At 45.9% G+C, this 15,239-nt stretch overlaps 1 protein-coding gene across 1 annotated transcript in view; it reads right to left on the bottom strand.

Moving 5' to 3' along the window:
* The window catches only part of CFAP299 (cilia and flagella associated protein 299), a 1,600,143-nt gene extending 1,585,896 nt beyond the window's left edge, over positions 1–14,247 (bottom strand). Inside the window, exon 1 of the mRNA XM_085643208.1 lies at positions 14,113–14,247. Coding sequence (XP_085499334.1) covers positions 14,113–14,223 — 111 coding nt within the window. The 5' untranslated portion in view covers positions 14,224–14,247. The remainder of the gene's footprint in view (positions 1–14,112) is intronic.
* Positions 14,248–15,239: the final 992 nt, after the last annotated feature.

Raw genomic sequence — 15,239 nt, 5'->3', positions numbered from 1 at the left:
CACGACGAAGGTTGTGGGATGTTTTAAGCAGAATGGTGATGCCGGCTGAACTGCTGTCACTGATCGTCCGCTTACATGAGGATAACCATGCTCGGGTTCGGTGGGGTGTCAAGGGTGAGGTTACTGAAGCGTTCCTCGTAGAGAGAGGAGTGCGCCAGGTTTTGCGTGCTTGCGCCTACCCTGTTTTCGCTCTTCGTGAACGGGGTGGCCTAATTCCTCCTCGAGACCCCCACCGACGCCCCTGTATTGGCGAAAGAACATATACCTATCCTCATGTTCGCGGACGATACCCTGATAATATCTAAGACCCCTAGCGGTCTACAAAAAGCCCTTAGCAAGTATGAGGTTTTCTGTGCAACCCGGGTTCTTGTAATAAATACAGAAAAAACAAAGTTTATGACTTTTAATGAGCATAAATCCTTCAGAGGTAGTGTATTCATGAACGATGTACCCCTTGATAGAGTAGATGCTTTCACGTATCTGGGGGTTACACTCCAGTCAGACATGAGCTGGTTTAAACAAATTAACTTAGCCACCCTAAAACATAAACAACAGGCGGGGATTCTTTTAGCCAACTTCAATACGTCCTTTTCTAAACCCATAGGCCCATTGATGGAAATCTATGGCCTGATAGTACTAAGCTCCACCCTATATGGTGCGGAGCTATGGGGGTTTCAGAATCTTCAGACAATAACTGTTGCCGAAAATTCCTTTTTGCGCAAGTTCATCGGCGTTCCAAAAAGCACCCCTATGTGCCCATTATTCCTTGATTTGGGAAGGAAAGCGCTTAGAGATTTGGCTAGACTTCGCCCTCTACTATACTGGCGAAGATTATGGTGCACGGTCGAGCTCTCCCATTACGCTAAAGGGGTAAAAGAAGTAATGGATCTAGACCGTTTTCATAGGATTAAATGGTTACGAGAGCTAAGATCATTGTTGGTTAAACTAGATCTGCCAGAAATATGGGCTGACCCCCAAAATGCTTCCTTTCCTACAAAAAAGACATTGAAGGAGAAGTATTGGGTGATGATAATGGAATCCCCTTGTCTGAAGGACGTATCAAAACATCTGTCAGGTCGTTTTCTTGAATTTAAGGCAAAGCCCGTATTTGAAAAATATTGGGACCTTATAGAGAAACCCCTAGACAGAAAGCTTTATTTTCAAATGAGGATTGGATCATTACCTATTAGATTGTTTACCGGAAATTGGGCTGGGGATACCATGAAAGTTTGCCCTAATTGCCCTGATAAAGATGAATTGGTTAGCCATCTTTTGTTTTTTTGCCCACTGTATAAAAAACCTCGGGCCAAGTGGGTAATTCCTATCTGCAAGCTTTTAGGCTTTAGTAAACATGAGGAGGCACTAAGAATTCTCACAACGGACTCCTCACAGTCTATAGCTGTTGCAATGGCTAAGTTTTTAGGTTGGGCCTGGTCCATAAGATCTAGGGTGTTGACCAGGCTTATTGACACTACTGCCCCCAGTCCCGAAGATATGAATTGTCTGTGACAAATCGAATGATTCTGTGTTTTAATGTTCTAGAATCTATCTATTCGGCAGTACTTATGTTTAATGCGTTTTTAACATTTTAGATTCAGTATATTTATAATCTTATTATGAATGTTTTATTGTATATGATCTGCTTTTATGACTAATCTGTCGAATAAAGCTTTGTTGAATATATGAATATATATATGAATATATGAGAGGAGCTTGTAAACACCAATCCCCATGTATAAAAAAGCAGCACTTTGTCAGAAGACATAGCCTGACATCTGACCTCTGTCTGTGAAGCACAGCAAATGTGACAAGGCATCTTTATATATTGCTTGAACTTTCATGACCTGCCAAAAATCAGCTCACAACCCATCAATGGGTCGAAACCCAAAGTTTGGGATCCACTGAACCACTGTCTTTTGCTTCATGAAGGGCACTATGTGGTGTGACCTGGTTGAAGTATAGTTGATTGAAGAATTGATATGTAAATAACTATCTATAGTCCTGCTAGTTCATAGGTGTTTGTGAAATCACTAGGCTGTCTGTCTATATTAATGTCTGTAAAAAAACCTAGAGGGCTTCACTGATTACTTTGCCAATTCTAAGGGTTGTAATATGCCGGTTACCCAGATGTGGGGGATAGTTTAGGATTGGCATTACTGTCTATAAAAAATGATAAAAACAACAGCCAAGTATGTGGCTCAGATGAGCTGTGTTGGATATATACAGAAGGTTCTGTTTAATGTATTCTGATGGATGCTTTGTGTGCAGTGTCATGATGGTTATTACTCTTGGTAGACATAGCTGGCAACGATATACCATCCCTGAGTGGTGTTGGACATGTGTGGAGTGTTGCGCTTATTGTTTTCCACTGGATATTAGCACGTGGTGTGTTTTGGAGTGACGTGAAAATCATCCAATAGCATACAAGCCAAAAGACCCAACTCAGGTGAGACACTCCTGATTTATGAAGCAGAAAACGGGTTTATTTTACCTGCCTCCCACCTAAAATTGCCTTTGTTTCAATGTATGCCATTGGGGAAAATGCATTCCCCCTATTTTTTTTTTAATTCCCCACTTTCTAGTTGTAAAATGTTGGCATGTATGTAACAGACATAATTGTTCAGAGTAGGATATCTGTGATATGTTCTGTTGTATGTTGGTCTGTTCTTTGGGAACAATGAAAACTTTTATCAGGGTGGCTCATTAAGCGATACGCCTGGCTACATCACAATGAAGTCTGCCACTGAAAAAATGAAAACATAACTTGAACATAAGCATAGATACATATATACATGCTTTACTGTGTAGACAATGCTTACACATTAACTTACTTAAAAGAAGCAGTCCTAACTCAGTCTCAAAGATTAAATACAACAAATACCAAACAAAACCTGTCAATATGCTACTAGTTCCTTCACATGAGGAAAGATAGATAGATAGATAGATAGATAGATAGATAGATAGATAGATAGATAGATAGATAGATAGATAGATAGATAGATAGATAGATAGATAGATAGATAGATAGATAGATAGATAGATAGATAGATAGATAGATAGATAGATAGATAGATAGAGATTTTAATTGTTTCAAGTTATTAAAAAGCATCACAATATAAAAACACAGCAAAAAGGTAATACATATCATGACAAATCAACAAAATGAGCAAAAAGCACAACGTACGACTCTGGTAGGGACCAGCTTCCCTAAACTGCTAAACTAAAACCAACTCTAAAAATGTTTGCACTATCTCCATAATCACTATAATATCTACTGGATCTCCATATCACCGAATATACAAAAATGTTGCCTGTGAATGTCAGTCTCAATCACAGAATGGAACCAGTGTTCAACCCTGTTTAAAAACATAGACAAATAGGTGTAAGAACATGATAAAAGCTCAGAGCACCCCCCTCCCTATAGAGATTGTCCAGCTGATAAAAATCTTAATAACACTAATGATTAGGAGCTTGCTGGTACCAAAATCAATGTTTTTAGCTTCTTTAAGGAATTTCACTCAACGGGCAGATAACTGCGGGCCCATACCACCCAGACATGCAAAGATTGCTTTTTTGCATTGCCTTATACCAAGATTACAAAACAGCTGTTTCAGCCAGAAACATCTTAGATTTTTTTATCTTTAAATTGAGCACACACGTATTATCTGGGCAAGGCTTTCCTTCTTGAAATTTAATGTGGGAAGCTAGGTACACGGCTCTCCCTGGCTCTTGATACAATGAGTCACATAGATTAGTGTGAGGTTTCCGGGACAGTTCTTGAATATCCGTAACCATCAATTGTATCCTAGCCCTTTTTAACAGCAATTTTGCTGAAAGCTTCAGGGTTAAATTAAGGAGCGTAATGTTGGTTGTCTCCAGGGCTTCCATTGTATCCCTCAAGTAGCCAAATAAATACCCAAATATTTTAACTAGTAACTTGTTTAAAGACCACATTGTTTATGGAAAAATTTAATTTGGCCAGATGTTTGTTTCTGAGTCCGCAGGCCATGATTTTCATTTTGCTGTAATTAATTTCAAGTTTGTCTTCTGCACAGTACCCAGCTAACGCCGTCAATGATCGCAGCAGCCCCACTGCTGTATGGTCAAATAATAAAGTGTTGTTTGCATACTATGGGCATTGTATGTGAAGGCCTGCAAACTTTGGGGGTACTGCTTGTGTGACTCCCAATGCTTTATTAATGTCGGCCAAATAAAGATTGAACAATGGAGCAAGAATGTAGCCTTGTTTTACTCTAGTGGTGGTCTTAATTCTATGGGTAGTGACTCTGTTGGATGTAACTTTCACTTTTACCCATGTGTCGGTGTATAGGCTTCTGATGGTGCTTAAAAGGCCTTCTCGATGTCCCAGCTTGACAGCTTCTGCCACAGTCTTCCTCTATCCACTCTATCAAATGAGGTTTTGAAGTCTATTGAGGCGATGTATAACGGTAGGGACTTATTGGTATTCGCGGTTTTAATCAGCGAGGAAAGTATCATCAGGCTGTATTCAGTTCCGTGCCTAAGCCTAAAGCGTGATTGGGTAATTGGAATAGCTCCTTGTTTAAGATTTTGGCGAAGCATTTACCTTCCATGTCCAGTAAGGCAATAACTCGGAAGTTGGCATGGTTATCACATGCTACCTTTTTATGTTTTGGGGTAAGCGTAGCACCTCACCAACTATCTGGCACTGAGTTTTCCATTAGACAGTTTGTAAAAAGGGGATTAAGAGTGGGAGGCCATTCTTCTGCAGCATTTTTAAATATCCTTGTAGGGATGCAGTTCGGTCCGGGAGCTCACGCAGCTCTAAAGGAGGGTAAAATATACTTGATTGAAGCCTTGGGGAATATAGCATCAGCCCAAGATGAAATACTTTGGATTGGCGCAGTCTGCTAATTCTTCAAGAGGAGCCTCCTGATCACCTTCCATTTTTCCAGGATTGTACAAATTAAGGATATATTGCATCTTCTGAGGGGCTGTGACCGCCGGGAACTCTTTTCGGGTATTTTGATTCCATTTTTTCCTGACAAGGTTCCAAAGTTTCGTTGGATCTTTTGTTTTTAGGGCCTCGAGTAATTCTACCCAAGCCTGCTCCTCATTAGCACGGGCAATTTCCCAGGCTTTTAGCCTATTAGCCTTCTTCATCTTTCTAATCTCAGCTAATTTTCTGGCAGAGGCAGTACCTTTGTGCACCGACTTACGAAGCTTATTTAGTTTATGTTTCAGGGTCCTCAACACTGAATTATTGGGTTCCTTCTGAGGGAGGGCACTATCCATTGTTTGGGGTTTGCTTGTCAATTTCTCCAGTAATTTGGACATTAATATTTGCAAGCTTGAAGTGGAGAGTGGTGTGTTAAAAGCCGCACTTTGCAGCACTTTTCTCAGCTCAGTCAGGGCCCCCGGGGCCATTGTTACAAACCATTTTATTCTTTGTAGCCCACAGGTGCCGTCTTCTGTGCCAACTACTTGTAGTTGTATTAATTTTGATGTTGCACTATGGATGGGGCATAACAACCGAGCGTAGTCACTTACTGGGGAGTAAAGTACTTGAAAGTTGCTTGCCCAGGTAAAATGCTAGGTAGAATTCCAGATGTATTCAATCGGCGAGGTGGAGTAGCTAGTTGTAAGAGTGTAGCTGGTTGGTTGATCATTAATTCCTCTTCCGTTTAGGGTGCGTAAGTCCTAAGCGTTCAAGGCGGCGGAAAACTTCTGGCCAGCTTTATCTCTCTTTGTTTGACCAGGCACAATCTCCGGAATACTTCATAGGTTGTCCTCTTCTTGATGCCATGGAAATATATATAGGGTGTCTCAAGAAAAAACATATTGAAGTCACCTGCCAGAACCTACATTTTTTGTGTACTGCTGAGTGGCCCCAACATTTGTATCTGTGTCGAATTGTGTGCCCCTCTAAAAGTTCAAACATAGAGACGCCACACTCTGAGCCGACCAGCCTGTTGCCCCACTTTGGAGTAGCGTGGGTACACTCCGGTTCAAATTCAGTGGTCGAAGTGGGCGGGATCGGCAGGGCACGGCGTGCCCTTTACTTCTTCAATTCTATAGATTCCGTGCCCCTACTTTTTTATTTTTAACATGCATCCCTGGAGGTCAGAAATATCCAAGGCCTGCAGAGAGGGCTCAGCAAGGAAACGGTCTCTGTCTCGTGCTTCCTGCCCAGACAAAACAAGGACAGTGTCCGCTTCTGCTCTGCTGCTGGCAGCTGCCCCGCTCTCTCTTTCTTCCTCTTATGCCCTTTCTTTCTGTCTAGCTCGTCCTCACTTACCGAAAACCGTGACTAAAGAAATGGTTCTCACCCTCCCTTTCTTCCTATCCTTCATTTGTTCCCCTGTGAAATGGATGCAAAAAAGAAAAACACTTTTGCTGGAAATGCCGTTTTTGAAATTTTTCTATCCCAAAGTGCAGCCTTGGAAATAAAAGGTTCAAAATATGAAAAATAAATAACTAAATGAAGCAAGACAGATTGGTCGCAAAGTGGCCAGATTGAATTTATTCACACCCAAACACATTAGCGTCACTTTACAGAGTTTGCCAGTGAAGCACTACTTTTGTTTTCTCGTCTTTCTTTGAATAGCATCGTTTTCCCCTGGTGGGGAAGTGCATCAAACCTGGAGGTACTGCAATACCGGGTTGATGGGTAGATTGAAAAACAAAATGTGTATGGCAGCTTTGTGTTCACGAATTATGTCTTTTTAAACCATACTGCTTACATTTTGTAATGATATAAGCAGTGGACATTAAAATGGGTCCTTTCTGGGCCCTGTAGTCATGTCCTTAACTTTTCAGGCAAATATACTCATTGATTTCTGAATAATGACTGTAAAAGCATTAAGGTTCACCATGTTGTTCCTGCTTACATTTCACATGCTTTACTTAATTTTGCATTCCCAATGAGTGTTTGTTTTTTCCAGGATGTTGTTACTTTTTATTTTTAGACAGCATATTGCTCTTACCTAGTGCGTAATTTGAATTGAGTCGCATCCAGTTGTTTATAGCAGGTCAGACTGGATTGTAGTTGAAGGCAGAGTGAATTTCTCTCAGTGTGGCAGTATGGTGTTCAGTGGGAGAGAGGATGTGGCATTATGGCCAGAGCTGCCGAATTTAGAACTGGAGAACCAGGTTCAGCCTTCATGACCAGTCCCCCAGACCATTCTCCCAAGGGAGCACATTCCCGTGCTAGACCTTAGAAGGCCCCGCAAGACCATAGAAACCCTGGTGTCTTAGCACCAGCAGGTGGACCCTAGCAGTGGCAAGTCTGGGTTCACCTTGAAGGCTTGGCCACCACAATCCATTCTGCAGATCACCCCCAGTCTTGCCGGCAGGCCTACGAAGAAGCACACCCTAGAGCAACAGCAATTCTGTCACTGAGGTCACAGGACCCCTGAGAAGAGCTGGCTCTAGGGAGGTGCAACTGGTGTGACCGCGACGGGTGCTAACTTTAAGTGGGGGCGTCATATATTATGGTTTTAAGAGCACTTGCTGCCTCCTTCCTGGCCTCCAGCAATTTTCGGCAATAATAAAAATGTCATGAAAACTCCGGTGAATAAACTTCTTCCTAGAGCGAGATCGGAGTTTTGTCTAGTGGAAGTTTTGACTCATGGAAAGATAGCGCAGAAGGTTAATGTGCCTGCTGCAAAGAAAATTTACCATGCCCATCACAAAGTGCAAATAATGTAAATAGGTCAGTGGGTTACTGCTTTTGTCAGTGAGATCCTTTTGTTACTTGCAGTTTATAAGTTAAAATCCTAACAAAGAGCAGTGAGCTATTAACTTTCATCTAAGAGCTGCATACAAACTGCAAGGTATAAACAAGAGCGTTATGGTTTTTTCCCTAAGCATTTGATTATCCTAATGTTGCAAAAAATGTTCATTTGGATAGAAATCAATTATGATTATTAAAGAGAACCCCCAATCATGGTATTAAGTTTTAAAATCTGAGTTTGTATTTCTCTAGATCAATCACTATTAAACTATACTGCCTACTAGTATGGTTGTCATGTGACTCCTACACCTTGTAGTCCTTTGTCTTATGTAACATTTCCTATACAGTGATTTACACACATAGAATTGATTGTCTCTGTGTATATTGCTGACGACAGAAACTCCACGGCTCGGAAACAATTGGCTTGTTGTCGTACATGAGTGCAACGTTAACTCATGTCACAGAAGTAGGGCGCAGTCTTTTCTCTGTGTCCATCGTGTCTCCTGACGTCGTGGCCAATCAGGGACCTTCTATGCCGTGACGTCAGGGGACAGGGAGAAGAGCGCGGAGACTGTAGCGGGCGGTTGTTCCTCGCCTGCTCCTCGTGGGCCTTTACAATTGTGCACATAAATAAAGTTATTCGCATCCTGCATCTGCCACGCTCCCCTCATTCCATGTCACCACAAATGGCGACGAGGGTTAAAACTTGATTGCTGGCCCACAAGTGAGTTCCGACGACCCGTTACTTCGCGTGTCCGCCGGATCGTGCGGCGCGTGTGTGTCCCCGCCATTGCAACAGCGGGGGTTTCTGCACGGACGTCGTCCTGTCTCTGCGAGTGCCTGCGGCGGTGGTACCACTCTTCATCGGATGCCTTCCGGCGCCGCTGCTTGCTGTCTTCGGTCCTCCGGTGGTGTGACTCCTGCCTGCCTGACCACGTGCTATCTCCTGGTGTGCTGCCGGTGGTGTGCTGATGTCTCCTGCGTCGCTCATCTGATCCTGTCGACGCGTGGAACCCGGTTTACATCGCCTCGAGGCCCAGGTACCTCCTGCTGCACCGGTGTCTCTCCGGTGAGTGTGGGACTTTGACTGTTTCCTTCATCGGCGCGGGGTGGTCCAGTTCTTCGTTGCTGGGGTTGTCCCACTGCCCAGCCCGTGGCACGACCAGGGTGCAGCCGAGTCCAGTCTCGTGGTCCCGCCGCTCCTACTTGCGGTGCCTGTTCCTCCTGGGATGGCGCAGCCTAAAAATATCTGCGTGCCTCCTCTCTTCCTCGAGTCCCCTGGCAAGCCGTGCATGAAGTGGAAAGCATGGTTGCGCGCTTTTGAGAACTATATAGTTTCCATTGACGGCAAGAGGTACGACGCCGAGCGCAAAAAGGCGCTCTTATTCGGTTTGCTGGGGAAGGCTGGTCCAGAGGTCTTTGACAGTTTACCGGAGTATGTGAACCCCCCAGGGGTTCTCACTCCCCTGAATGAGTACCAGGAGGCAGTTAAGCGGCTCGAGCTGCAGTATTCCGAGGAGAGTAACATCATGGTGGGGCGCCACAAGTTTGAGTTGCGGAAGCAGGAGGAGGGAGAGACAATCGAAGAGTACATTGCATGTTTACGCGTATTGGCTCAAGACTGTGAATTTGCGGATATGACTGATACCTACATCAGGGACCAGGTGGTGTTCTACTGCCATTCTAAGAAGGTGCAGGAACGATTGCTGGCTTGTAGGAACCCCTCGCTTAAGGACGTGGTGGCCATTGCGAAGGCCATCGAGAGATCATTGGTGTCCACTAGGGAGCTTGCGACTATCAGCCATGCTTCAAATGTGTTCTTTGTGCAGGACAAACATAAGACTGCTTCCAAGCCTCCAGACAGGGCAGCGAGCGATAGAGGGGGAAGTAGGAGGCCGCTCGCTTGCTTTAGGTGTGGGGCACGGGATCATTTGGCGGACAGCAAGACCTGCCCTGCTCTGGCCAAAAACTGCACCAAATGCAAAAAAGTGGGCCATTTCGCTGCCGTGTGTAAAACCAGGAAACCTGGGGGCAGTGTGAGCCTGAGCTCTGTGAGCGATAGTGATTTTGATGCGAATGCAGACATTGTGCAGTCCATTGATGCTGAGGATGGTAGAGTGAAGGGGCCAATTGGCTCCGTCATGATTGGTGCCGTGGAATTGCCGTTTACGGCTGATTCCGGTTCCCCTATTACCTTGATTTCCGACACGACTTTTGATGTGAAGTGGCAGGGTGTGCGATTGCGTGAGACGGATGTTAATCCGAAGGCCGTTGGGGAACAGGACATAGTGATGAAAGGCTATTTCTGTGATACTCTTACCTTTAGAGGGCGGACTGTTGAAACTAAAATTTATGTGGCTGAAAGAGGGCGGAGCCTTGTGGGGTGGAAGGATCTAGCGAAGTTGGGTGTGATCCTGGTCCCTGGGGCTGCAGATCCCATAGTCCTGCGCGATGACTGGGTCGGCTATATTCAGCCAGGCGATGTCCATGGTGGTCTGTCTGAGGTCATTGACAAATTCAGCGCTGTGTTCAGAAACGAAGTAGGTTGTGTGAGAGGGTTCGTGCACGACATACAGCTGAAGGAGGGTGTGATGCCGATAAAACATAAGGTGAGAACAGTTCCTCTCTCTGTCACGGGGGAGCTGAAGGCTGTCCTAGATAGACTCAAACAGGAAGGGGTGATAGAGGAGGCAGGCGCATCGGAATGGGTGTCCGCCATTGTGGTGTCCAAAAAGAAGAAGACTGGGGACATCCGGCTGTGTGTGGATCTGCGGTCCTTGAATAAGAATATCCTGGTGAATTGTCATCCGCTACCCAACATTCAAGAGATTTTGTCATCCACATTGGGGTCAAGGTACTTCCCCCTGATAGATTTGAAGTCAGCGTACCACCAGGTGTGTCTCACCGAGGATTCCAAGAAACTGACCACTTTCATCACCCCGTTCGGAGCGTACAGGTACATACGTCTGCCGTTTGGTCTTGCATCGGCATCGGGGGTCTTTCAGAAGCTGATGGATCTGCTTTTCTGCGACATGGAGGGTGTTGAGGCGGTCCAAGACGACATCTTGATCCACACGAAGGATGTACAAGGGCACCTGGGGTTGCTGGACAAGGTACTGGAGATCTTGCGTGAGAAAGGGATGACGGTCTCCAAATACAAATGCAAGTTCATGGAGAGCAAGATCGAATACTTGGGGCATGTCCTGACCCCGGATGGCATAGCGCCCAAGGATGACCTGGTGAAAGCCATCCGAGAAGCCCCGTGTCCTGGTGATAAGGACGCCTTACGGTCGTTCCTGGGGCTCAGCGAGTACTATTCGAAGTTCCTGCAGGGGTACGCAACCACGGTGGAACCTCTAAGGAAACTGCTGCGGAAGAATGAAAGGTACGTCTGGTCAACAGAACAAGATGCAGTCTTCGAGTCCATCAAGTGTGCCATTGCTGTAGCTCCTGTCTTGCAGCCGTACGACAAGGACCTCCGGAATGTGATCATGGTCGACGCTAGCGCTAAGGGTATCGGCGCTGTGTTCTGCCAATTCCAAGGGAAGAAGGAGAATACCATTGCGTTTATATCACGGTCTTTGAGCGCAGCTGAGAAACACTACAGCACCATCGAGCGCGAGACGCTCGCGTGCGTCTGGGCCGTGGAAAAACTAAAAAATTATCTGTGGGGCAAGGTATTCGAGATTGTCACGAAACACAAACCCCTGATATACATGATGGATGGGGAAGGCCGCGGTAATGGGAAGGCCAGCTCGAGGCTACTGTGATTACTATCCAAGCTGCAAGAGTATCATTTTACCATCCGACACATCAAAGGCGGCCTCAACAGTAGGGCGGATTGCCTGTCGCGCATGCCTGTGAGCGGGGATGAGGACTGTTCCCTGGACGATACGGAATGCGTGGTGGCAATGGTGGATGCAACGGTCATTTGCGAAGGATCCATTACTGAAGAAGAGTGGCTGGCGACTCAGGAAAAGGACATGACCATTCGCAGAGTGATAGATCATATGACGTCTCACTGGCCTCTGGTCCGGAGCTTGCACGGAGCGCTTAGGTGCTTCCAGCAGATAAGTGCGGAACTTACCCTTGAAAACGGATTCTTGAAGAGGCATGAGTTGTTTGTGCCCCCGGAGGGCTTGCGGAGCAAGTTGATCAAGATTGCCCACAAGGGTCACCCTGGAGGCACCGCTACCAAGAATCTACTGAAGCAATACTATTGGTGGCCGGGGTTGAGCAGCGACGTCTGCAACTTCATAGACCGATGCGAGCAGTGCTTGAGAGCCGACAAACATTGGAAGACCGGCAAAGGTGAGCTGCAGATGGTGGACATACCGGTTGGCCCCTGGAGCAAGATTGCTATTGATTTCGCGGGTCCGTTTTCCTTGCTGCCGGACGACTGCAGGCACCTCATGGTACTCACCGACTACTACACCAAGTGGATACATTACAAGTTTGTTCGAGAGGTTACCACGGAGCGGGTGATCAAGATGCTGCAGAAAGTCTTTGCGTTGGAGGGGCAGCCGAAGATCATGGTTTCTGACAACGGCACGCAGCTGGTGTCCAGGCAGATGACGGAGTTCCTGGCCAGGTTGGGGATCAAGCAGGAAAAGACTCCGCTGTACAGCCCGAAGAGTAATGGACAGGTGGAGAGGATGAACAGGTTCCTCAAAGAGGGTGTCCAGCTGGCTGTCGCATCTAACTTGGACGTGAAGGCATTCATAGCGGACAAGGTACACACCTATCACAATACCCCAAATGAAGTCACCGGGCACACACCATTCTATTTGATGAGAGGGAGGAGGTGTACGAGTGAGCTTACTCCCAAATACAACAAATGGTATGACATGAGGGGTGGAACCGAGGCCATACAGAATGAGATGTTAAGAGTCAGGGAGCGAATTGTGGCGAAGCAAGAGAGTAACAAGCGGTATGCTGATGTGGTGAACAGAGCAAAGGCAAAAGAAATAGTGCAGGGAGATTGGGTACTGGTGAAGAAGCCACACAAGGTGATGAAAGGTGAATCAGTGTTTCAAACCCCTGTACGTGTGCAAGAAGCGACTAAAGGGGCAGTGTGTCTGGAAGGTGGAGGATGGCGTAGCAAGGATGACATAGTCAAGCTCAAGGCTGGTCAGGAAGAGATTATCATGAAGGGCGGCCATGCGCGTGAGCCCATGGGCGATGACAGTGTGGTTGAGTGGCAGGAGAATGAAGTCGCTTACAGAAGTATGTGCGACAATGAAGATGGGGCAAATTCCTCTGTCCACGAATGTGCCGATGGGTGGAATGGGGTGAGCCCCAATCATGAGCGGGATAACAGTCAGAATATCCGAAGCTCCAGCCAAGGCGATACCGGCACGGGCTTGGTGGGACGCCCTCAGTATGTTACCCCAAGTAGGCCGGCAAGACATATCAGAGTGCCCAAGAGATTCGACGATTTTGTTATGAGATGAAAATATGTTAATTTTTTTTGTGTATTGTTGAGGGGGGAGATGTCGTACATGAGTGCAACGTTAAATCATGTCACAGAAGTAGGGCGCAATCTTTTCTCTGTGTCCATCGTGTCTCCTGACGTCGTGGCCAATCAGGGACCTTCTATGCCGTGACGTCAGGGGACAGGGAGAAGAGCACGGACTGTAGCGGGCGGTTGTTCCTCGCCTGCTCCTCGTGGGCCTTTACAATTGTGCACATAAATAAAGTTATTCGCATCCTGCATCTGCCTCGCTCCCCTCATTCCATGTCACTACACTTGTGCTTCCACTTTTATGCATAGTTGGGACATTCTGTGATTAGAAACATATCCAACTTTGTGAATTTATTTTAATGTCAATAACTCATATTAATCGTTAAATAATCATGTGTATCCATTGGTCGATTTAAATAACATAATAAGCTGTAACTGGTCAGTGAAATGCCAAACAAATACTAAAGATTGTGATGTTGTGCACATCCTGGCCACACCTCTAACTCCGCCCACTGATCCAATCCTCAAGTTTTTCCGCCCTCTGATTCTCAGCCCACAGTTCCCCTACTTTTTTTTCCCCACTTCGACCACTGTAAATTAAAACAGCGCAGTAGCCGACAATTACATTCAGTTGTGGTAGGTACAGTGGCTATCTAGTGGCGTTTGTTTTCGGGCTGAGAAACATAACCAAAAACACGTATAAATATCCAGAGAACCTTCGTTTCTAACGGGATCGGAGAACATAGACAGTTCAAAACAATTAAGAATATAACACCCGAGGCACGCCTCCTCTCTACTATCTCCGCCTTCTACTCCTCCCTTCCTCCCTTTCCCCCTCCCATTTTCTTTTCTCTACCTCCCACTCCTCCCGGTCCTCTCTGCTCTCGGTCAGCGGGCTTGACTAGAGTTATGCGCTTAGGCCGGGGGTAAATACCTCCAGATAGTAGAGGTCCAGTGGGGTGATCTGCGAGTCCAAAAAATCCTCATAGGTATTGAATTGGCTGATAATACTGTCCGCCGTCGCCGCAGCCTCTTCTTCCTGCATCTTGGTACGTTGCTATGGACGCTGCACCCCGGCAACGGGAAGGCGGGCAAGAGGCGGGTTCTCCGGGCCAGAGAAGGAGAAAGGGCGGTACACCAGGGAGTGGGCGGGGTCACGTATGCGCTGAGGCCGAGTAACACGGAAGGAGGTCTCGAGAGAACTAGAAGCCGTGTAGGATGGAATCACGTGCTCTAGAAACTAAGGTTTGGGAATTGAGAGGAGAAGCGCGGGAGCACTGAGTTTCCGTATAAAAGCCGTTGTCAGTCAGATGAAAAACTCGCCAAATCTTAGTTCACTCTTAGAATAATGGAAGTGGGTAGGCTGCTACCATCCGGGCTGACATCTTGGAGCGGTCATTTTCTTCGGATAACAACGTGTACAGTACCATAGCTGCCAAGTTTTCGTATTGCTCATGTGTGACATTTCCATGTTTTCAGTGCACTTATGTTTGACGTTCAGCAGCCAAATGTGTGACAGAGCGACACTTTCACGAATGTAAATCCAACAGTGAGGTCACTGGACAGAGATAAATATCAGATAGTACACCCTTTTGATTAATGAGAAGGTCTAACAGTTTTTTTTTAAATGCTGCAAAATCCCTGGAATGAAAGGTTAACCCTTGATTTATTATGAAACTAAATCTCTGCACATTTTGCTGCAGCATGTTGTACTGTGCATAATAACGTTTGAAAGCAATGTGCATTTTCACAGAGCATTCAGTCGCATACCGGGACCTTGTAGCACTGTAGTACAGAAGTCACAATCCACAGTGTGCCAGCTGGGGAAAAAATCAGTGATTGCATTAACCAATTGAAGTTTTTGTAACATTAATGTAAAAGAATGCATTTCCCATCTATTTTGATTAACTTGCCAGGCCAGCGCTTCACCACTTGAACTGTGTTCTTTAGTCAGTCTTTGCTGAATGAACACGGACTTCAATAGGAGGTGACAATACAAAATTTGCGAACATACGTGACAAGAATTCTCAATTCTATTAAGGACAAGGAGGCGAGGATTAT

The sequence above is a fragment of the Triturus cristatus genome, chromosome 2_2 (assembly GCF_964204655.1).
Source record: "Triturus cristatus chromosome 2_2, aTriCri1.1, whole genome shotgun sequence".
NCBI classification, from domain to species: Eukaryota; Metazoa; Chordata; class Amphibia; order Caudata; family Salamandridae; genus Triturus; species Triturus cristatus.
The sequence above is the reverse complement of the archived record's forward strand: the minus strand, read 5'-3'. Positions and strand labels throughout refer to the sequence as shown.